This window comes from Piliocolobus tephrosceles, chromosome 15, assembly GCF_002776525.5.
Source record: "Piliocolobus tephrosceles isolate RC106 chromosome 15, ASM277652v3, whole genome shotgun sequence".
Taxonomy (NCBI): domain Eukaryota; kingdom Metazoa; phylum Chordata; class Mammalia; order Primates; family Cercopithecidae; genus Piliocolobus; species Piliocolobus tephrosceles.
Genome location: NC_045448.1, coordinates 93,249,266 through 93,274,306, shown reverse-complemented (window position 1 = coordinate 93,274,306; position 25,041 = coordinate 93,249,266). Strand labels below are relative to the sequence as shown.

Sequence of the window (25,041 nt, the reverse complement as noted above, 5' to 3'; positions counted from 1 at the left end):
GAAGATCGAGACCATCCTGGCTAACACGGTGAAACCCCGTCTCTACTAAAAAATACAAAAAACTAGCCGGGCGAGGTGGCGGGTGCCTGTAGTCCCAGCTACTCGGGAGGCTGAGGCAGGAGAATGGCGTAAACCCGGGAGGCGGAGCTTGCAGTAAGCAGAGATCCGGCCACTGCACTCCAGCCTGGGTGACAGAGCAAGACTCCATCGCAAATAAATAAATAAATAAATAAATAAATAAATAAATAAATAAAACAAAATCCATTTAACTATGCAACTTCCACCTAACCTTCGATTGGCAGTGATTCATCTGCAATGTAGTAACATGCTAAAAGACAAATCTAAGAGAAGAATAAAGTTCCATAAATGCCTTCCAGGCAACTAATATGCTCAATTAAAATTATATTCTGGTGAACTGATATCAGTATTTGGCAGTATCTATCTGTAGAGAAAAGATACTTTCACAGATGAAATAAAGTCTTATTATATCAGCTTAACAGATGAATCTTTGTAATCAATTTTGATGATAAAGAACAGTAACTTTGAACCCCAATTAAGCAAATAATTACCTGACAAAGAATCCCATTCTTCTCATGACTTGTATTTAAAAACGACTATTTCTCAAAAGAAGACATTCACACAGCCAACAGACACATGAAAAAATGCTCATCATCACTCGCCATCAGAGAAATGCAAATCAAAACCACAATGAGATACCATCTCACACCAGTTAGAATGGCAATCATTAAAAACTCAGGAAACAACAGCTGTTGGAGAGGATGTGGAGAAATAGGAACACTTTTACACTGTTGGTGGGATTGTAAACTAGTTCAACCATTATGGAAAACAGTATGGCAATTCCTCAAGGATCTAGAACTAGATGTACCATATGACCCAGCCATCCCACTACTGGGTATATACCCAAAGGATTATAAATTATGCTACTACAAAGACACATGCACACGTATGTTTATTGCGGCACTATTCACAATAGCAAAGACTTGGAATCAACCCAAATGTCCATCAGTGACAGACTGGATTAAGAAAATGTGGCACATATACACCATGGAATACTATGCAGCCATAAAAAAGGATGAGTTTGCGTCCTTTGTAGGGACATGGATGCAGCTGGAAACCATCATTCTTAGCAAACTATCACAAGAAGAGAAAACCAAACACCGCATGTTCTCACTCATAGGTGGGAACTGAACAATGAGCTCACTTGGACTTGGGAAGGGGAACATCACACAATGGGGCCTATCATGGGGAGGGGGGTGGGGGGAGGGATTGCATTGGGGAGTTATACCTGATATAAATGATGAATTGATGGGTGCTGATGAGTTGATGGGTGCAGCACACCAACATGGTACATGTATACATATGTAACAAACCTGCACGTTATGCACATGTACCCTAGAACTTAAAGTATAATAAAAAAAAAAACAAAAAACAACAAAAAAAAAAACAAAAACGACTATTATTATGTACTGAATTCTATCAGTCAAAGATTGTGGAAATTTGTTTTCTCTCCTTCATTATATAAGTACCTACATAACATCCTCAATTTTGCTTCTTGGCTTAAAAATCTAAAATATTTATTGTCTTGTCCTTTATAGAAAATGCTTACCGATCCCTGATCTACAGAACATAACAAAAAAGCAAGAAAATAACTGAAAAATAGATCCAGAAGAAGCAACCATCATTTGAGAAAAAGAACTCAAAAATTAAAAAATACACAAAGATATTCAAAATATATTCAAAAACAATGTTAGAAAGCTATCAAAACAAGAATAAGATCTTAGTTAAATTGTAATTTATGAAATGATGATAAATAGAAACAGAGGAAATATCTTGGGATATAAAGAAAAAAGAGATAAAAAGAGATCTGTCTCATATAAAAGGATGTAAGTAAATAATCTCACCACAATAGCACTAAGCAGAATAAAAAAAGATTCACAATCTCATAGAATTAAGAATGCCAAGAATGAAGAGAAGAGCCTTAAAGCTTCCAGAGAAAATGGGATACTTACAAAGATATTACAATGAAATTGGTAAGACTTCACCTTTGTAACACTGGATAGTAGAAGACAAAGGAGCAGTAACCTCAAACTTAATTCTATTTCAGCCAAACTATCTATCAACAATGAGGATAAATTCAAGATATTTTCAGAAATGTGAACAAGAACTCAAAAATCCGTCTTCCATGCATCCCTACATATGTGTGTATGCCAACCACTGAGAAACCAACAGCCAGAAAATGATACTTTAAAAAAATTATTCACGGCCGGGCACGGTGGCTCAAGCCTGTAATCCCAGCACTTTGGGAGGCCGAGACGGGTGGATCACGAGGTCGGGAGATCGAGACCATCCTGGCTAACACAGTGAAACCCTGTCTCTACTAAAAAAACACAAAAAACTAGCCGGGCGAGGTGGCGGGTGCCTGTAGTCCCAGCTACTTAGGAGGCTGAGGCAGGAGAATGGCGTAAACCCGGGAGGCAGAGCTTGCAGTGAGCTCAGATTCGGCCACTGCACTCCAGCCTGGGCGACATAGCGAGACTCCATCTCAACAACAACAACAACAACAACAAAAATTATTCACAATAGTTTCATTAAACACTTAGCGATAAATATAACAAAAGGTATATAAGATGTGAGATACCTACAAAGAAAGTTATAGGAATATCTTATTTTAATGTCCTTCATTTTACCGTGTGTTACAAATAACGCATTTCTTTACAAATTGAAGGTCTGTGGCAACCCTGCATTGAACAAGTCTACTGGCACCATTTTTCGAAAAGCATGTGCTGTGTCTCTGTGCCACATTTTGATAATTCTCGCAATATTTCAAACTTTTTTGTTATTACTATATCTATTACAGTGATTTGTGATCAGTGGTCTTTGATGTTAATATTGTAATTTTTAAATTTTGTTTTTTATTATTATTTTTTGAGACGGAGTCTCGCTCTGTTGCCCAGGCTGGAGTGCAGTGGCACAACCTTGGCTCACTGCAAGCTCCGCCTCCTGGGTTCACACAATTGTCCTGCCTCAGCATCCCGAGTAGCTGGGAGTACAAGCGCCCGCCACCACGCCCGGCTAATTTTTTTTTTTTTTTTTTGTATTTTTAGTAGAGATGGGGTTTCACTGTGTTAGCCAGGATGGTCTCGACCTCCCGCCTCGGCCTCCCAAAGTGCTGGGATTATAGGTGTGAGCCACTGCGCCTGGCTACTACTGTAATTTTTGAGGGGGTGCCAGGAACCATGCCCACATAAGATGGAGAACTTAATGGATAAATGTTGCATGTGTTCTGACCGCTCCACCAACCATCCTATCTCCTGTTTTTCTCCCTCCCTCTCTCCTCAGGCTTCCCTATTCCCTGAGACACTAAGATACTGAAGTTAGACTAATTAATAACCCTACAATGACTTCTAAGTGTTCAAGTGAAAAGAAGAGTCATATGTCTCTATTGAAATCAAAAGCTAGAAATGATTAAACTTAGCGAGGAAGGTATGTCAAAAGCTGACACAAGCTGAAAGCTAGGCCTCATAAGTCAAATAGCCAGCTTGTGAATGCAAAGGGAAGGTTCTTGAAAGAAATTAAAAGTGCTACTCCAATGAACACACTAATGATATGAACACAAAACAGCCTTATTGCTGATACAGAGAAAGTTGTATTGGTCTGGATAGAAGATCAGACCAGTCACAACATTCCCTTAAGCCAAAGCCTGATCCAGGGCAAGGCCCTAACTCTCTTCAAATCTGTGAAGATGGAAAAAGGTGAGGAAGTTATAGAAGAAAAGTCTGAAGTTAGCAGAGGTTGGTTCTTGAGGTTTATGAATAGACAATGTCTCCATCACATAAAAGTGCACGATAGGCCAGGCACAGTGGCTCACGCCTATAATCCCAGCACTTTGGGAGGCCGAGGCGGGCAGATCACTTGAGGCCAGGGGTTCGAGACCAGCCTGGCCAACATGGTAAAACCCCGTCTCTGCTAAAAATACAAAAATTAGCCAGGTATGATGGTGCACACCTGTAGTCCCAGCTACTCGGGAGGCTGAGGCAGGAGAATCGCTTGAACCCAGAAGGCAGAGGATGCAGTGAGTCAAGTCATGCCAATGCACTCCAGCCTGGGCAACAGAGCAAGACTCTGTGTCAAAAAAAAAAAAAAAAGTGCATGATGAAGTAACAAGTGCTGATGTAAAAGCTGTAAATTATCCAGAAGATCTAGCTAAGATCATTGATGAAGGTGGCTACACTAAACAACAGATTTTCAGAGTAAATGAAACAGCATTATATTGGAAGAAGATGTCACCTAGGACTAGAGAGAAGTCAATACCTCACTTCAAAGCTTCAAATAATACCCTGACTTCACCACTACAATCTATGCATGTAATCCAAAATTGCACTTGCACCCTCTAAATTTATACAAATAAAATACTTTAAAAGGCTTCAAAAAGACAGGTTAACTCTTGTTAGGAGCTAATGCAGCTGATGACTTTAAGGTGAAGCCAATGCTCATTTACCAGTCTGAAAATTCTAGGGCCCTTAAGAGTATACACTAAATATACTCTGCCTGTGCTCTACATATGGAGCAAAAAAGCCTAGATGGCAGTATATCCATTTACAGCATGGTTTACTGAATATTTTAAGCCCACTGTTGAGACCTACTGCTCAGAAAAAATACCCTTTTCAAAATATTACTGCTCATTGACAATGCACCCAGTCACCCAAGAGCTCTGATGGAGATGCATGTTTTCATGTCCACAAACACAACATCCATTCTGCAGCTTATGGATCAAGGAATTGACTTTCAAGTCTTAATTAAGAATGAAATACACTTTTTAAGGTTATAGTTGCCAGAGAAAGTGATTTCTCTGATGGATCTGGGCAGAGTAAATTGAAAACCTAGAAAGGATTCACCATTTTAGCCGCCATTAGGAACATTCGTGATTCATGGCAGAAGGTCAAATGTCAACATTAACAGGAGTTTGAAAGTTGATTGCAACTCTCAGGGATGACTGAGGAGTTCAAGACTTCAGTAGAGGAAGTAATTTGAGGTGTGGTGGAAATAACAAGGGAACTAGAATTAGAAGTGGAGATTGAAGACGTGACTGAATTGCTGCAACTTCATGATCAAACTTGAACAGATGAGGAGCTGTTTCTTATGAGTGAGCAAAGTGGTTTCCTGAGATGCAATCTATATCTGGTGAAGCTGCTATGGACACTGTTGAAATGACAACAGATTTAGAATATTATATAAACCTAGCTGATAAAGCAGTGGCAGGGGTTGAGAGGATTGACTCCAATTTTGAAAGAAGTTCTACTGTGGGTAAAATGCTATCAAACAGCATCACATATTACAGAGAAATCTTTTGTAAAAGGAGAAGTCAACTGAGGTGACAAACTTTACTGCTGTCCTATTTTAAGAAATTGCCAGAGCAATCACCACCCTGAGCAGCCATCAACACTGAGGCGAGACCCTCTGCCATCAAAATGATGACTCGCTGGTTGTTAACATTTTTTAGCGACAAAGAATTTTTAATTAAAATATATACTGTTTTCTAAGATATAGTGGTATTGCACACCTAACAGACTACAGTATAGTATAAATATAACTTTTATATGCACTGGGAAACCAAAACATTCCTGTGCCTAGCTTTACTGCAATATTTGCTTTATTGTGGTGGTATGAAATCAAACCCTCAATAGCTCTGAGGTAATGCTCTTTCTTAACTTGCAAAGTGTTTACCTGGGTGTTCTCTTTTAAATAAGCTGTGGTCGGGCATTGTGGCTCACACCTGTAATCCCAGCACTTTGGGAGGCCGAGGCAGGCAGATCTTGAGGTCAGGAGTTCGAGACCAGCCTGGCCAACATGGCAAAACCCTATCTCTACTAAAAATACAAAAATTAGCCAGGCAAGGTGGGTGGCAGTCACCTGTAATCCCAGCTACTCGGGAGGCTGAGACAGGAGAACTGCTTGAACCTGGGAGGTGGAGGTTGCAGTGAGCCAAGATTTCGCCACTTTACCTGCAGCCTATGCAACAGAGCAAGACTCTGTCTCAAAAATAAGTAAGTTAATTAATTAGCTGTGATATTTATTTGATAATGTATTCACCTTTTACGTACTTGTGAGTGAAAAGCCTGCGCTGAAGCAAGCCTGGTTGGGAATAACCTATCTTAGTCCATCTTCTCCCAATAGTGTTTTGTGGAAAGTACATAAGACAGTTGTAGAATGTTGTTTCTGCCCGTCTGCTGTGCAAGGTTATAACATATAATACAACGACTGGAGGAGCTAAAAGTGGGCATAAAAGACTGAGGCCTATGTGACTCAAGTAGTATAGAAAATTTGTGGGAACTTAAAGTTGCAATTTCTTGCCGTCAACTTTGGCTCTCATCTTTGGAAGCCACACAGGCCCCAGAGGGCAAAAGAAGTTGCTTACTTGGGTAGCTGAGAGGCTTCCAAGAAGATGAAGATACTGTACCTGCTTTATCTTCTGTCCTGTATTCTTTTATAAAGCTAAGGAGGCTGGGCATGGTGGCTCACATCTGTAATCCCAGCACTTTGGAAGGCCGAGGCTGGCGGATCACTTGAGCTTAGGAGTTTGAGACCAGCCTGGACAACATGGTGAAACCCCATGTCTGCTAAAAATACAGAAATTAGCCAGGTGTGGTGGCATGTGCCTGTAGTCCCAGTTACTCGGGAGGCTGAGGTGGGAAAATTGCTTGAACCTGGGAGGAGGAGGTTGCAGTGAACCAAGCACGCTACCGCACTCCAGCCTGGGCGACAGAGACTCCATCTCAAAAATAAATAAATAAATAAATAAATGAATAAATAAGCAAGCTAAGTAAAAGATATACTATTAAAAGTATATTTCTGTCTTATGAGTCTCAGTGACAATTTAACCCATTCTTCCATACTGTGTTAAAACTCAAAATTTTTTTTTTTTTTTTTTTTTGAGACGGAGTTTCATTCTTGTTGCCCAGACTGGAGTGCAGTAGCACGATATCAGCTCACCGTAACCTCCACCTCCCGGGTTCAAGCAATTCTCCTGCCTCAGCCTCCCGAGTAATAGGCACCTGCCACCATGCCTGGCTAATTTTGCATTTTTAGTAGAGATGGGGTTTCTGCATTTTCAAAAACAGAAAAGAAGGGCAAGACAGGAATAGACATTATCTTTGTTATGGGTTGAACTGTGCCCTCCTAAAATTCTTATAATGAACTTCTAATCCCTAATACCTCAGAATGTGACCTTTTCTGGAAATAGGGCCATTGCAAGTGTAATTAACTAAGATTAGGTCATTAGGGTGGGCCCAGTTCAATGACTGAGTTCCTTATAAAAAATGGAAATTCGTCCGGGCACAGTGGCTCAGGCCTATAATCCCAGCACTTTGGGAGGCCGAGGCGGTCAGATCACTTGACCCCAGGAGTTCGAGACCAGCCTGGGCAACATGGCAAAACCCATGTACGTTTCGTCTCTACAAAAAATACAAAAATTAGCTGGGCGTGGTGGTGCACACCTGTAATCCCAGCTACTTGGGAGGCTGAGAATTGCTTGACTCCAGAAGGAGGTTGCAGTGAGCAGAGATCGTGCCACTGCACTCCAGCCTGAGTGACAGAGCAAGACTCTGCCTCAAAAAATAGGAAATTCAGACAATTCAGACACAGGCATACAGGGAGAACACCATGTGAATATGAAGGCAGAGATCAGGATGATACTTTTGCAAGCCAACACCAAAGACTGCCAGCACTCCATCAGGAGCTAGGGGAGAGGAATGAATAGATTCTTCCCCACAGCCCTCAGAAGGAACCAACCCTGCCAAAACCTTGTGCTGGGACCTCCAGCCTCCAGATCCTTGAGACAATAAAGTTCTGGGGTTTTCTTTGTTTTTTGTTTTTGAGACGGCATCTCGCTCTGTCGTCCAAGCTGGAGTGCAGTGGCGGGATTTTGGCTTACTGCAACCTCCGCCTCCCGGGTTCAAGCGATTCTTCTGCCTCAGCCTCTCTAGTAGCTGGGACTACAGGCGTATAGGCGCGTGCCATCATGCCCAGCTAATTTTTTTTGTATTTTTAGTAGAGATGGGGTTTCACCATATTGGCTAGGCTGGTCTTGAACTCCTGACCTCATGATCCACCCACCTCAGCCTCCCAAAGTGCTGGCATTACAGGCGTGAGCCACTGCGCCCAGTTTAAGCCACCTGGTCTGTGGTACTTTGTTATGGCAGCCCTAATGAACTAAGACGGGCTTTAAGCTATAAATCATTAAGGTTGGTTAAGTTAACAAATCATAACTCTCAAAAATGTTAACCCAACTTGAAAGAAGCTTTTGAAACTGTTTACAATCCATTTTGGAAACAACAAAAGCCAAAATAAAGGCAATTATTAAAAATAGGTCATGTTAAATGACAATAATGTTATTGAATAATAATTTCTTTAAAAAGTATAACCAGGTTTCTTTAAGTAACTGGGTCCCGAATGCTGGTTAAAATGAGACAAGTAGGATCCTTCATTAATTTCTCATGTCCACTTCTATCTGTTTTTTCTTTTTTTGTTGTTCCATGTGAAACTGAGAAAAAAAAATGTGTTAACTTAAACAGTTGTCAACTTAATCTTACTTTTTTGGGAATTTGCTCATGCTCCAGTTTAATTTTCTCCTCTTGTGTTTCTTCAACCTCTGCATCATCTATTTCATCATTGATTCTGCAAAAATATCAAATAACACAAAAGGGTTTTTTCAACCGGAAGAGTTTATACCACAGTGTTACAATTCGCTGCTTTGGCTTGTCTTCACCTTATCCTCAAAGAAATTACAAATTCAAATTCTACACCAAATACTCCAGGTAATGTACAAAATTATGATGACCAATAAATGTCAATACATGTTTATGAATAACCTATAAAACTAAAATTTTAGATCATACCACCTTAATGTTCAAGCATTAGCAGCTATATAAATCATTCATTCATCCATCATTCCATTAATTCAACAGGCTCCAGGCCTTAGGCCCTGGACTACAACAATGAAAAATACAGACCCTGTCACTGTCTTCTGAGAGCTTTCCATCTGCTTGGGAGAAAAAAATAAAGCTATTTCAATATGGTATATGGTAAGTATAGGGGCATATACGCAGAACACAACCCAGACTTGGGGACCAGAGGCATTTACAGCCTAAATGATACTTATGAGTTAGCCAACAAAGAGGAGAAAGGAATGTGAGGAAGAAGGGTATTTTAGGCAGAATGCAGAGTACCTTTTGAGATTAGGAGCAAGACAAACACATTTAAGTGTAAAGACGAAAAAGAAGAACTGTTTTTAGACTTACAGGACTGAGAAGTTGACCACGCATATATACAACAGTCTGAGACAATTACTTGAGGATATTCCAGTGAAACTAAATATGAACCCAAGAGGGATGGGAAATAAAAGAAACTGGTGAACAAAGAAGCCAATAAAATGTATAGGTGTATCTAAATAATGGTTGATACTAGAGATACAGGGAGCTGAAGAAAATAGTGTCTTAGTAAGTGGTGACTACTGAACACAAGATTGGGAAAAGCTGTGAATTAAAATATGAGTTATACACCAGATAAAGGCAAGGAATTGGGCAATATGTCCCATCTCAAGGAAACATGTTACAAAGGGAAAGCACTGACAGCACAAGTAGAATGTGAACAGTGGCTCTCTGGCTCTTCTTTCAAAGTTACAGGAGCTCAGGCTTCACAGCTTTGTCCAATTCAACAGTTTACACTGACTCAGGGCTCCTGAGTTACATCCATCAGATGAGGTACCAAGTTGTGAGCCTTCTACCGAAGCCACCATTACAAGAACCAAAAATCCCAAATACTTGTGAACCTTTATTGCTATAGTTTCCAGTAATGAATCACCTCATGGAGTAGGAGGCAAACTCTCCTTAGGCAGAGGAATAATGACGATAACGACCTCGATAGCAGTAACAGCATCAGCCAACACTTGAATGATGCTTACTCTGTGCCAGATGCTGCTCCATACACGTAACACTTATCACAAACAACAGTGTTATGACATACATACTAAAAGCCCATTTTCTGGATGAGAAAACAATCACAGAAAAGATATGTAACTTGTCACAGAGCTAATACATGGTGGAGCTGAGATCTGAGCCCCAGCAGGCAGGCAGGGCTCCCAAGTATGTGCCCTACAATCACACTATTATTCAACACTGCCCATTCTAAATAGATGTCTCCTTTCACTATGAAGGTCTACAATACTCAGCACCCATATTAGACCTATGAGCAGGATAGGACAGAGTTGACCACCTCTTCTGTGTAAAACATGTTCTTTACTTAGCTTCAGAGATAGTGGGCTCTTCTAGTTTCTTCTTTCCTCACAGCTACAACTTCTCAGTCTCCTTTGTTGGTTCCTCATCTTCACAACTTTAAAAGTCAGTTCTCATCTCTTCTCTTCTTTGTCTATATTCTCATTCTAGGCTATCCCTTTCTATATCATCACTATGAATATCATCTGTATGTAGTTGATTTCAAAATCCAAGTCTCCAACCCAAACCCCTCCTCTTAAAACCAAACAGAGCTAACTTCCTACTCAACATAACCACCTGAACATCTACTAGACACATGTAATCTTAAAACATCCAACACTGAACTCTTGCTCTTCTCTCTGAAGCCTAATCCTTCTTGCTATCTAAATCGGCAATGCCATCGCTCTCAAGATCCCCACCAAAACCTTAAAGTCAATCTTGATTCCTCTCTTACATCCCCATCCAATCTCGGAGGAAATCCCGTTTGTTCTATCTTCAACATACCCACATTCGACCACTTCTTGCCACTAATACAATCCGAGCTGCTCTGGCACCCCTACATTCTACTCTCAACACAACTAGAATGACCCTGCTAAAATATTTCAAATGTCACTGCTGAAAAACCCTCCAATGCTCTGTTGTCTCATTCAGAGTAAAAGCCAAAGTCCTTATTTTGGCACCTACCAGTTACTCCATGATTGGGCTCCCATAACCCTACCCCAATACCTCTCAGACTTCCAAGTCCCTCTTACTCCATCCTAGGTGTCCTTCTGGCCACTTTGCTCCCCTAACCCAATCACACCAAGCTCACTTCCCCTGAGGACCTTTACACAGACTCTTCTCCACTCCTCTAGACTAAGAAACCCCCTCACCTCCTTCAGGTCCCTACACAGGTTTTTAAAACTTACCAACGTTATCAGTGAGGCTTTCCTTATCTACCTTCTTAAAATATCTACACCCTCCCGGCCGGGCACAGTGGCTCACGCCTGTAATCCCAGCACTTTGGGAGACTGAGGTGGGTGGATCACGAGGTCAGGAGATCGAGACCATCCTGGCTAACATAGTGAAACCCCGTCTCTACTAAAAATACAAAAAAATTAGTCGGGTGTGGTGGCAGGCGCCTGTGGTCCCAGCTACTCCGGAGGCTGAGGCAGGAGAATGGTGCAAAAGCGAAAGGTGGAGCTTATAGCGAGCCGAGATCGCACCACTGCACCCCAGCCTGGGCAACACAGCAAGACTCTGCTCAAAAAAATAAAAATAACAAAATAAAAAAATCTGCCCCCTCCCTACCATACCACCAGTACTTACTTTCCCCTTACCCTTCATTCACTTTCTCAGGGTATTTAAATACGATATATTTATGTAATGTTTTCTCCCCCTCCCCCAATAACGTAAATTCATTAGTACAGAAATTTTCATTTCTTGTTCATTTACCGCTATATCCCCAAAGCCATAGCAGGTGCTGAATACGATTTTTTTAATAAATGAGAAGTACTCCCATCACAAATTACTAGGAAAAAAACCAGAAACCGTATGAGAAAAGACTGATTCATTTGACTGGATAAAACAAAACCACAACATCCCCATTCCTTTATACATTGAAAAATAATGCCATAGGCAAAGACAAATGACAATTGGGAGTAAAGTACTCGCAGATAAGAGATCCCAGAATTTGAAAAAGATCAAAAAGAAGAAAAATGGGCAAATAATATGGACAGCTCACCATACTTCCATACCATCCTTCACCCATCATTTTGGCAAAATTCCAAGTGTCTTTTATGTATTGCAGTCAAGTTTTTGGGAATGGAATTTTTGTCCAATACACTTTCAAACTGATAGCTGCTGTTGGGATTTTTACATGTTGTGAACTTTTTTTTTTTGATGATGAATTCTTATGTATTTTACAACGTATCAATTAGTTCCAGTTATTTTTCTTAGTAAATTATATCATCTGCAAGTAATTAGAGTCTTTGTCTCTTTCCAATATTTATAGGCCTAATTTTATTTTAGTCATTTTGCATGAGAAGCTTGGTGATAAAATCATGGGTCCTGGACACAGTTTTTCCAACTTACACTGTGCAATCTCGGCAGGTTATTTAGCCTCTCCGTGCCTCATTTTCCCATTTGTAAAACAAAGACAGCATCATTTTCTCTTTAAGTTCGTTTTGAGGATTAAATGATTTCATGTAAAGCACGAGGTAAAGCTCTGGATGATCAGTTAAAATTTGAGATAGAGTGAACAGCTGAGCAATATCGAGAGGTAAAATCAACCATAATTGGAAATATATCTCAGTTGAGGGAAATAAAAGACGTAGGTTTAAGAACAAAGATAGTTTTTAGCATTTCAAATTCAAAGAATAAAAAGTGAACATCTGGGTGTAAGCACTACGCACTGCTCCAAAAATGAAATCTACAAATTAGGGCCATTTGACCAAAAGTCTCCTTTGCTTTTCCAACCTAATGGAAATATTAAGTCCAAATGATGTCTGTTGCTTTATTGTGGTCTTTAGGGTCTTTCCATGCCAATCAGTGGCCTAATGGCAGAGTATTCCCTATTCTTTACCTTTTAATAAACTGTGGTTTCGTCCTTTCTACAGAAAAGAGCCTAGCATGTGTCAGTGAAGAGGTCAAATCAGTGTCCTTTGGGAGTTTACGGTCTCGTGGAAACAGGCAACAATAGTAAAGACAGACGCTACCGGACCACAGAAGCGGGCTCCTAACCCGCTGCTGTGCAGAGAAAGGGGTGCATTCTGGAGCCTTCTGGCTTCCACCCCGCTCCCCCGCCCAGGCTCTCGGCAGCCCCGACCATGGCGGCCTACGCCTGAGCCCCGTGTTCAGCTTCTGCTCCCACCCGGACCCCGCACGAACTCTATAGGTCAGACGGTGGCGTCCGGCCGGCCCACGTGCTCCCCACGGGCTCTCCCGACTCGGGCCGGACGTGGTTCCGGACGGCCTCCAATCCAGAAGAAACTAAGAGGCGGAGTCCCGCTGAGCCCCTGCATTCAAAGGATGAAAAGATGTGGGATCACCTTTCGTCAGAGTCCGTGGCCGTTTTGCCGAGGGCCGGGTTGGGGGGTTTTGAGAAAAGATTCTCAAAATCCATGACCCAGACAGGTCCTCCCTTTCGCGAGCCGGGAAGCTACAGAGTAACAACCCGAGAGAGTGACAACTCGTACGCAACAAGACGGACCCACAGCCGCACCAGGGCCACAGGCTCCGCCCCGCGCAGCCCCACCCGCCCCGCACATGCGCCGATCCGCCCTCCGCGGCTCTGTGCAAGCCCGCTCCCTCCCTGCCACCTTCGCCTCGGCTCTGCGCAGGCGCCGCCGTTGTTGCCCTTCCGCCGGCTCTTTCGTCCATTACCTCAGATAGTAGACTTTAATTAATTAATTTATTACTTATTTATTTATTTATTTTGAGACAGAATCTAGCTCTGTCGTCCGGGCTGGAGTGCAGTGGCATGATCTCGGCTCACTGCAACCTCCGCTTCCCGGGTTCAAGCAAGTCTCCTGCCTCAGCCTCCTGAGTAGCTGGGATTACAGGTGCGTGCTACCACGCCCGGCTAATTTTTGTATTTTTAGTAGAGGCGGGATTTCGCCATGTTGGTCATATTTTTAGTAGAGACGGGGTTTCACCATGTTGGCCAGGATGGTCTCGATTTCTTGACCTCGTGATCCGCCCGCCCCGGCCTTCCAAAGTGCTGGGATTACAGGCGTGAGCCACCCCGCCCCGCCCCAGCCCAGAATTTTTAAAATGATTTGTTAGGATTCTGCTTTCACCTTGGTGAAAACTGTTCCATCAAAATCACAGTATTTGCAAGGGATGGTAGTAACAGCTAACATTTATCTGAGCACTCCACTACTATTCCTTAGAAATTGCGTTTCATATGTTAGCTAACTTAATCCTCACAACAGCCCTGTAAAAGATGTTCTATTACCATCCACATTTTTGAAATGAATAAGCAGATATGTGTCTGGTAATGTAACTTGTAGGGTCTCTACAATTGAATGGGATTAAAATGAATACACAAGTAACCTCAAGACCAAAAAGTCCATTAAAAAGTACCAAATACTAAGAGGATTCAGAAGAGAGAAAAAATTGCATCCAGTTGGGAAGGCTTCTTGAGAAGGGAGTATTTGGGCTGGGTCTTGAGATATTTCCATAGGAAAAGATGAAGTTAAGAGTAAATGGACATTCTAAGTAGAGAGAATTGTATTAAGGCAGGAAAATAGAGCATGCTGTTGCAGAACCGGGAATTGCTCAGTTTCACTCAATGTAATGCCATTTAAGGCAATAGTAGAAAGGAAGGCGCAAACCCTAGGTTGGGCCAGTGATAGAGAACCTGACTTGCTTCTGTAAGTGAAGGGACTGATTCTTGGCATGAATCAGGATCCCTCTACCAATTAGTGAAGGGAACTATTTGAAACCAGATATCTTCCAAGGGAAATTCTACTTTCCTGTGTTGTTTATATTATAGGCAATCACCTGTGGAACATGAATCATTACTAAAAATGGAGAGGAAAAAATGAATTAAGGAAATGAAAACTAGAATTACTCCCTTTTTAGCAGGAAGCACTATTATAGAACTCAAATGGTTACCATACACATTTTTTTATGTAAAATGTCCAGCATACAGCAAAAGATAACCAGACACAAACGAAAATTCGATTAGCAGGTAAAAAGCAGCTAAAACATCTGACCTGCAAAGGCATCAGACACTAGCATTTTCAGACAAAGACTATATATATAAAAGGCTACATACGTTTGTGTTAGATTGATGCCAAAAATGGCCCCAAATTCTCCAACTTTCCCTGTATCCACGTCCTTTGCGGTGACTTTGCAGCTCCTCCCACAAAGAGGTAGGATCTATTTCACCTCCTCTTTAATCTAAGTTGACTTTGCCTGATAGAACAGCTTATTTTAGCTAGTAGAATGCAGAAGTGGCCTGCCAATACCAAGCCAAGGCCCCAAGAGGCTTTGTATGTGTCTGCTCTCTCTTCTATGCCTGCTTTCTTCAGGACAGTAAGTTCAGGCTACCCTGCTGACGATAAGGGAGAGACATGTGGAAGATAAGGCAAATGGAGGAGAGCGAAAACACCCAGTCAACAGCTAGCAAAACCCTAAAAGCAAAGCCTCCTAGGCAGCATACAGCTGAGCACACACGTGATGGAGTCCTGCAGAGAACCGAAGACTCTCAGATGATCCCAGTCCAAATTACTAACCCACATTAATTGTGAGCTAAATAAACGGTTCCTGTTTTAAGTCACTAAGTTTTTAAGTAGTTTACTATATGGTAATATCTAACTAATAAAAAAGAAACTATAAAAAATCTCATCGAGGAACTGGGGAGAAGTAACCAAGTAGAACTTCTAGAAATAAAAAATATAATCCTGAAATTTTAAAAAATCAGTGGATGGGGCCGGGCGTGGTGGCTCACACCTGTAATCCCAGCACTTTGGGAGGCCAGCATCGGTGGATCACGAGGTCAAGATACAGAGACCATCCCGCCAACATGGTGAAACCCCGTCTCTACTAAAAATACAAAAATTAGCTGGGCGGGATTGCGCGCACCTGTAGTCCCAGCTACTCGGGAGTCTGAGGCAGGATAATCACTTGAACCTGGAAGGTGGAGGGTGCAGTGAGCCAAAATCGCGCCACTGCACTCCAGCCTGGCGACAGATGAGACTCCATCTAAAAAAAAAACCAAAAAAAAACAAAAAACAAAATCAGTGGATGGTGTGGTCATATTAAAATGTATTCAAAAATTCCTTAACACTTCTCCCTGCAAAAGGTGGAGACTTAGTCCCCTCTTCTTTAATGTGGATAGAATTTACTGATTTATTTCTAACAAATACAATGTGGCAAAAGTGATGATGCATGACTTGTGAGGTCATAAGAAGACATTGTAGTTTCTGCTTTATTCTTTTGAATTATCTGCATGAAGGGAAGTCAGTCACCATGTCATGAATCACTCAGGTGCCTGTGGAGAGCCAGCCATGTGGGTGAGGTACCTTGGAAACAGATCTCCCAGCACTAAGGAAGCCGGAAGACATCTTGACAGCAATCCCATGAGAAACTGTGGGACAGAACCACCTAGCTAAGCAGCTCACAGATTCATGACCCACAGAGGATATAAGAAGATCAGTGTTGGGCCAGTTGTGTCGTCTCATGCCTGTAATCCCAGCACTTTAGGAGGCTGAGGCAGGTGGATCACCTCAAGTCAGGAGTTTGAGAGCAGCCTGGCCAACACGGTGAAACCCCATCTCTACTAGAAATACAAAATTAGCTGCGCGTGGTGGCGCATGCCTGTAGTCCCAGCTACTTGGGAGGCTGAGGCAGGAGAATCGCTTGAGCCCGGGAGGTGGAGTTTGCAGTGAGCCTAGATCATGCCATTGCACTCCATGGGCAACAAGAGTGGAACTCCATCTCAAAAATAATAATAATAATAATAATAAAGAAGATCAATTTTTTTTAACCACAAAGTTTTAGGCTAATTTGCTATCCTGTATAGCAATAGATAAGTGAAATTCCCTATTATTATAAAGCAGCTGGCCTAAACATAAAATTATCATATGACCCAGCAATTCCACTCCTAGGTATATACCCAAAAGAATTGAAAATGGACTGAAACATATATTTGTACATTCATGTTAATTGCAGCATTATTCACAATAGCCAAAAGGTAGAAACAAACCAAGTGTGCATCCACTGATTAATGGATAAATAAAATGTGATACACACACAGGATATTATTTATCCATAAAAAGGAATGATGCTCTGATACATGCTGTCAGAACTGAATTTTGTGTCCTGGCTGAACTTTGAAAATAGTATGCTAAGTTAAATAAGTCAGGCACAAAAGGACAAATATTGTATGATTCCACTTATACGAAATATGTAGAATAGAGAACTGTATAGAGTCAGACAGTAGATTAGAGGTTACCAGGGACTGAGAGGGGGTGAAATGGGGAATTGTTGCTTAAAAGTGACAGAATTTCTGTTTGAGGTGATGGGAAAGTTTGGAAATACATAATGGTGATGGTTGCACAACAATGTGAATGTGACTAATGTCACTGAATTATACACTTAAAAATGACTACAATTGCTCACTCCTGTAATCCCAGTACTTTGGGAGGCCAAGGTGGGTGGATCATCTGAGGTCAGGAGTTTGAGACCAGCCTGACCAACATGTCTCTACTAACAATCCAAAAATTAGCCAGGCAAGGTGGCAGGCGCCTGTAATCCCAGCTACTCGGGAGGCTGAGGCAGGAAAATCGCTTAAACCTGAGAGGCGGAGGTGAGTAGGTGGTAGTGAGCCGAGATGGTGCCATTGCACTCCAGCCTGGGCAACAGAGTGAGACAGAGTGAGACTCCATCTCAAAAAAAAAAAAAAAAAAAAAGGTTGAAATGGCAAATTTTATATTTCTTTTACCAAAATAAAATAAAGCAGCTGACATGTTAAAATGGTGAAATGGCCTGTGATAACTCAGTTCCAGTATGAGCTAGGTATAATACCTCATGAGTATGTGCTATAAATCAGCAATCACCAATAGGTGGTGCTGTTTCTCCCATAGCCAGGAGACATGGGGTCTGGGAATCAAAGCTTGCAAGTGGGAGTAGATCCTCTCTGTATTATTCCTAGTGATGCCCTAGAATAATGTTTGCTTCCTATCTCCACGACTTTGGGCTCTGCTGGTTTAGAGCAGACTTTTTCAACCTCGACATTATTGTCATTTCAGCCTGGATGATCGGGAACAGTCTTGCGCACTGTAGACGGCTTGGCGGCATCCCTGGCCTCTACCGCTAGATGTCAGTAGCGGCTGTTCCCCCGTTGTGGCAACCCAAAATGTATCCGGACGTTACCAAGTGTCTTCTTGGGGGAGCAAAATCTTCCTCACTTGAGAACCACCGGTGTAGAGTTAATCCCGAAAGTAGGAATGTTTGCCTCAAGGAGCATGACAATGAGTCCATTAAACTTGAGGTTGAGACTGCTGTTTGGCCACCTGGGGCTCCTCATGCTAGGGAATGAACAGGTAAAGAAGGGGCTTATTGTATTGGCAGGGGTGATTAATCCTAACTAACAAGTTATCCTGACTACACAGTGAAGTTAAGGAAGAGTATGTCTAGAATGCAGGTGATTTCCCGGGCAGGGTACTAAGTAATCCTATGTTCCATGGTTGAAGTTAATAGAAAACACCACCACCACAGGCAGCACTGAAAGCGCCCCAAACCCTTCCGGGAAACCACCTGTTATCGGAAGGAGGGTACTTGAGCGTAAGTTGTGGTGGTCCTTGGTCTTTTCAACAAAGAATTAGACAAAACTCACAAAATGACAAAGGAATGAAACACAGGAACGAAGCAGCAAATGCAGGCATGCATTAAAGCGAGAAAGCACTCCAAAGGGTGGGAATGGGCCAGAGCAAGCAGCCCAAGGGCCCAGTTGCGAAGTTTTCTGGGTTTTAAGTACTCCTTTTGAGGTACCTATAGATGAAGGATTTGGTCTCTGGCTAATTGAAGGCTGCGGTGTATTGGCACCCTATGTAGATGAAGCGATGGCCCCTACTAGGCCCTCAGCCAATCCAGGGCACTTTCCTTTTCCATCTGAGATGTGGTAGAGGGGAGAGAGTTGTAGCGAAAGTAGCCTTTGATCCTTTGCTACCCTGGTGTGAGGAGATGGGGGGGGGGGGTTCTTTTGGTTCAGCTTTAGGATATTTACTAATATCAAGTAATTGGCCTTAGGGTCCCTTCCCCCAGACCCAGGTGTTTTCCTTTTGATCCAGCTTTGGGAAGTCAGTGTGAATTGGCCTCAGATTCACTGCCCCAAGACCTTGGTGTTTTTCCTTGATTCAGCGCCAATTGGCCTTAAGTTCCCTGCCTCCAGACCCTATTCTCCTGCCTCACACCCAGCAAGGAGTCAAGACCAGCTTGGGAGAGCAGAGAGAATATGGCAAAGGGTAGGAGCAGAAGGTGGTTGTACAAGTATCAGCTGCAACTGATACAGGAGCTTAAAATAAATTGTTTAGGCTGTTAATGAGGGTAAGAGAGTCCTCAGTAAGGTTTCCCTTTTAATAAAAAGCAGCTCCAAAATAATTTCTTTTCTAACAAAGAGCAGCCTGAAAAATCAAGCAGCAGACATAGAAAAGAAAGCTAGAACCTTGCAGAGGTAAATGCCAGCAGCTGTGCCAATAGAAAAGGGCTACCTAGGAGCCAGGCATATCCAACATGGAGGCTGTATCTTTCCTTTTCTTTGTCACCACATGTATAGTCAGGGAACAGGCAACATGGCGCCAGTCATGTACCAAACCCATCTGCATAATCAAAAATTAGGGTGAGGTTGCTACCTTCTTCAAGCACCATATAAATGGCACACCTGGTCCGACCAATCCTTTGCACCCTGTGTAAATCAGATACCACCTCCTCAAGCTCATCTATAAAACCACCCACATCTCTCCCTGAACCTGGAAATTTTGGGGACCCCTTCCTCTGCACAAGGCAGCTTTTCTCTTTCTTTCACCTATTAAACTTCTGCTCTTAAACTCAGTCGTTGTGTGTCTGCATCCTTGATTTCCTTGGCATGAGGCAATGAACCTCAGGAACTACCCCAAACGAATGATGCTGCTTCCCAGCTACATGACCAGTAGCAAAAATGATTGCAATATTTATGAATATATCATTCTTAATTTGATATAAATTTGTGGAAATATGGGTGTAGAAATACACACACATAGACACACACACACGCACATATATTTAAAATTTTCCCTTCTACTATTCCCCTCCCATCTGACACAAAATATGTTAATAGTAGTTAACTTTATATCTCGTTTAAGTTATGGGCTATAAAAGGAGGCATGTGACTGAGCTAAAAGAAGAATTCCAAGAAGAATGAACATCACCCAAAAGTGAAAAAGGTACGTTTTATCCTTGGGAAAACGGGTAGCATGTTTTTGGTTGAATGGGGGATTGTTGCATCATGTTAGGCTGAGGCATGACTTTGCTATTGCTTTTATCTGAAAACTAAATATGGGTTAAAGAGACATTTATAGGTACCTAGTTAAAAAGTGTATACTTGGGCCAGGCACAGTGGCTCACGCCTGTAATCCCAGCACTTTGGGAGGCTGAAGTGGGCGGATCATGAGGTCAGGAGATCGAGACTATCCTGGCCAACATGGTGAAACCCCGTCTCTACTGAAATACAAAAAATTAGCCAGGCATGGTGGCAGGCTCCTGTAGTCCTAGTTACTCAGGAAGCTGAGGCAGGGGAATCGCTTGAACCCAGGAGGCAGAGGTTGCAGTAAGCCAAGATCGTGTCACTGCACTCCAGCCTGGTGACAGAGCAAGACTCTGTCTCAAAAAAAGAAAAAAAGAAAAAAAAGTGTATACTTGGTGATTTTGTAACATGTCATCTTAGGGTATACTCGGTGATCTTGTAACATGTCATCTTAGCTAGGCTAACCCATGTTTTCCAGGATTCTTACCCTGCATTTTTCTAGTTAGAGTGAACCACAAGATAGATTTTGCATAAAATTTGGCAGGTGGAAGTAAAACAGCAGCCATATTGCTTTTTACATTCGGGAGGTCAGTGAAGGGGCAGAAGATGCTATTGCAACTCATGCACATTGTTGTTTACTGGTTTGCCTTGTTGATATGGGACAGCAACAAGACCTGATATAACTCACCCCAGATCCTCCTTCAGATTTTCTAAATTCTGGGCCAAGCATGTCTTTAGTTCCATGATAAAGGGCTCAAGATTCTCCTGCACAACGCCTACATCATTAAAGTACAGCAGACTAAGACACTAATACAGGTTATGGTTTATGCTCAGGGATTCTAGTTTGTCCTCATTCTCCCCACTTTACATCCAACTTCCCTTCCTGAATATGTGCCTTGTAGATTTTAAAAGTTTTTTAGACAAGGTCTTGTTCCATCAGTGGCAAAATTATAGCTCACTGCATTCCCATGGGGTGTCACTGTGTTGCCCAGACTGGTTTCAAACTCCTGGTCTCAGCAATCCTCCTACCTCATCCTCCCAAAGTACTGGGATTACAGGCATAAGCCACTGTGCCTGGCCCCACCTTATAGCTCTGAAGCTCCAATATCAGACAAGATCTTTACAGACTGTTTTAAACAGCTCCCACAATTGCATAAGGTCAAATCCCTGTAAATCTAGCTAGCTATCATCTGTCATCTATTTATCTATTTATCTTCTAGTGATTCTGATTATCCGATTAGACTTTGAGTAATAAGATGGCATTAATAGAGTAGACAGGGTTTAAAAGAAAATTGTGAACTGGAAGATAAGTCAGAAGAAATTATCCAGAGTACATCGTAGAGAGACTGCCACTCCAAAAAAGGGAACTTACAGAAGAGATTATTATAAAAACATAAATAATAGATTTAAATGTCTAACATATAACTAATAATAATTATAAGAAGAGAAGAAAAAAAGAATGAGTAGGAGGACATATTTGAAAAGAAAAGACTGGCCGGGTGTGGTAGTTCACGCCTGTATTCCCAGCACTTTGGGAGACTGACACAGGTGGATCTCTTGAGGTCAGGAGTTCAAGACCAGCCTGGCCAACATGGTGAAACCCTGTCTCTACTAAAAATACAAAATAGCCAGGCATGGGGGCTCACACCTGTAATCCCAGCTACTCAGGAGGCTGAGGCAGGAGAATCACTTGAACTCAGGAAGTGGAGGTTGCAGTGAGCCAAGATTGTGCCACTGCACTGCAGCCTGGGTGACAGAGCAGGACTCTGTCTCAAAAAAAAAAAAAAAAAAAAAAAAAGAAAGAAAGAAAGAAAAGGCTGAGACTTTGAGACTTTTCCTTTCCAAATTGTTGAAACTCACCAATTTACAGATCAATACATTAAACAAATACTATGCAGGATAATTAAAAGAAATCCAGACGAAGACACACCATACTGAAACTACAGAAAAGCAGAGAAAATATGTAAAGTAGCCACAGAAGAGTTTTAAAAGTTTACCTTCAGAATAATGACAATTAGACTGCCAGCTGTCTTCACAGCAGCAACAAGGGATCCAGAAGACAATAAAATTGTATCTTCAATAAATTGAAAGAAAATAAAACTTCCGAACTAGAATTCTATACTTTGAAACTATATTATTCAAAAATGGAGGTGATCTATAAGATATATTTAGGAAAACAAAAACAGAGAGGTCACTATGAGCAAATTACGAGAATTCTGAATAAATTTAGAAATTAGAAAGAATGAATTTGATAGCAGCAAATGTCAGGTGAAAGGTTTGAGTTATAAGAAAAAAATGGAGAATGAAGAAACTGATCATTCTAAGTAAATATTTAGTGAATAGAACAATATTACTAAGGTATTTGGTGGTTAAAATTTATACATATTGGGATTTCTGGTTCTGGGTAACATAGTAAAAGCACACTATATCCCCTGAATATAGGTTTACCTAGATAGGATGCATGGAATTGTTTGAAGACTCTAGAAAATAATTAAAGGAGGCATACTGGTGATGAAGATGAGAATTCAAAGTACCACTGAAATAGTGTTAAGTTTTTAATTTTCTTTTTTCTTTGGTCCTCCTGCCACTAAGCCCAGACATAGGTACAATTGCAAACGTGTGCAGAAGTGGGGCTAACTGAAGCTCAAGCTTTCTGGTTGGACAACCAAAAAATAAAGCTCCAGGGACCTGAAAAATTTCTAGGAGACCATAATGAAGAAGGGGCCTAGAAAAGTGACATCATAAATTTCTGAACCCCTGGGCTTACCACTGAGTTGTGCATGCATGGATCTGATCATAGACGCCATGCCAAAGACTTTTGAGAGTTGAATAGACATAATTCATCCATGTCCTGACTGGTCCCTGGTAGTACAGATCTAAGATTTAAATAGCATTGCAAAGGCATTCAGTTGAACAGGCACTGGAATCACAGTGGGTAGAAATCGAGGCCTGAACCTAACCAGGTCTATTACCTATAAAAACAAAAACATAAACATTCTGCATATGATTTAACTAAGATTTAACAGAGGCTTTATAGCATATTATTATTCCTAATCTCCAGGATACAATTCAAACTTATTTGGCATACGAAGAATCAGGAAAATCTCAAATTGCCTAGGAAAAGACAATCAACAAATGCCAAAGCTGTGATGACTTGTATGTTGGAATTATCTGACAGACTTCGAAACAGCTCTTTATAAAAGTGCTACACTAAATGCCCTTGAAACAAATGGAAAAAGTAGAGCATCTCAGTAAAAAAAGAGAAGACATAAAGAGGAACCAAATGGAATTTTGAGAACTGAAAAATATAAAAACTAAAATTAAAAACTCAATGAATATTCAAAGACATAATAAATAAATCAAATATGGAATATCCCAAAATGTTAAAGCAGAAAAGAAAAAAACAAGAGCAACAAGAGAATGAATAGAAAAAATGTTAAAGATAGACTTAAAATCAAACATATTAATAGGTACATTGAATGCAAGTGGGATAAATTTACCAAATAAAACAAAGGGGTTGTCAGAATGGATAAATATGATCCAGCTATGTGTTCTCCACAAGAAATTCATTTTATTTTACTTTATTTTATTTTATTTTATTTATTTATTTTTTTGAGATGGAGTTTCGCTCTTGTCACCCAGGCTGGAGTGCAGTGGCACAATTTCATCTCACTGCAACCTCCACCTCTCAAGTTCAAGGGATTCTCCTGTTTCAGCCTCCTGAGTAGCTGGGATTTCAGGCGCACTCCACCATGCCCGCCTAAGTTTTGTATTTTTAGTAGAGACGAGGTTTCACCATATTAACCAGGCTGGTCTTGAACTCCTGAGCTCAAGTGATCCTTCCACCTCAACCTCCCAAAGTGCTAGGATTACAGGTGTGAACCACCACCCCTGGCAAGAAACTCACTTTAAACATGATATAGGTAAGTTAAAAATAAAGGTTGGTAAAATACATACTAAGAAACGCTAAACCAAAGAAAGCCAAAGTGACTGTATCAAAGTGGACCTTAGAGTAAAAAATTAGCAGAGATAAATATAGATGTTATGTAACTACAAAAAGGTAAATTCACCATAAAGTCATAATGGTCCTAAATAGGTATGCACAAATATCCAAAGCACATGGAAAATTCACCAAGATAAACCATAAACTGGGTTATAAAATAAACTTTAACAAATGTAATAGTATTGAAATAATACAGAGTATATTCGCTAACCATAATGGAATTGAATAAGAAATCAATAATAAATAACAACAACAACAACAACAACAACCTCCAAATACTTAGAAATTAAACAACATACCTCTAAAAATTCCATAGGTCAAATTAGAATTCACGAAGTGAATTAGAAAATATGTTGAACTGAGGCCAGGTGTGGTGGCTCACACCTGTAATTCCAGCACTTTGGGAGGCTAAGGCAGGTGGATCACTTGAGGTCAGGAGTTTGAGACCAGCCTGGCCAATATGGTGAAACCCTGTCTTTACCAAAAATTAGCTGGGTGTGGTGGCACGTGCCTGTAATCCCAGGTACTCGGGAGCCTGAGGCAGGAGAATTGCTTGAAGCAGGGAGGAGGAAGTTGCAGTGAGCCGAGATTGCGCCACTGTACTCCAGACTGGGAGAAACAGCAAGACCCCGTCGCAAAAAAAAAAAAAAGGAAAGAAAACAAGATAGCGAGAAAAGAAAGAGAGAGAGAGAGAGAAAGAAAGAAGGAAGGAAGGAAGGAAGGAAGGAAGGAAGGAAGGAAGGAAGGAAGGAAGGAAG

At 41.3% G+C, this 25,041-nt stretch overlaps 1 protein-coding gene across 1 annotated transcript in view; it reads right to left on the bottom strand.

The window, feature by feature from the left end:
- Window positions 1-13,528, bottom strand: part of ZC3H8 (zinc finger CCCH-type containing 8) — a 42,774-nt gene extending 29,246 nt beyond the window's left edge. Inside the window, exons 1-2 of the mRNA XM_026449784.1 lie at window positions 13,319-13,528; window positions 8,610-8,694 (exon numbers count right to left, since the gene is read on the bottom strand). Of these exons, the coding sequence (XP_026305569.1) occupies window positions 8,610-8,694; window positions 13,319-13,392 (159 nt within the window). The 5' untranslated portion in view covers window positions 13,393-13,528. The remainder of the gene's footprint in view (window positions 1-8,609; window positions 8,695-13,318) is intronic.
- Window positions 13,529-25,041: the final 11,513 nt, after the last annotated feature.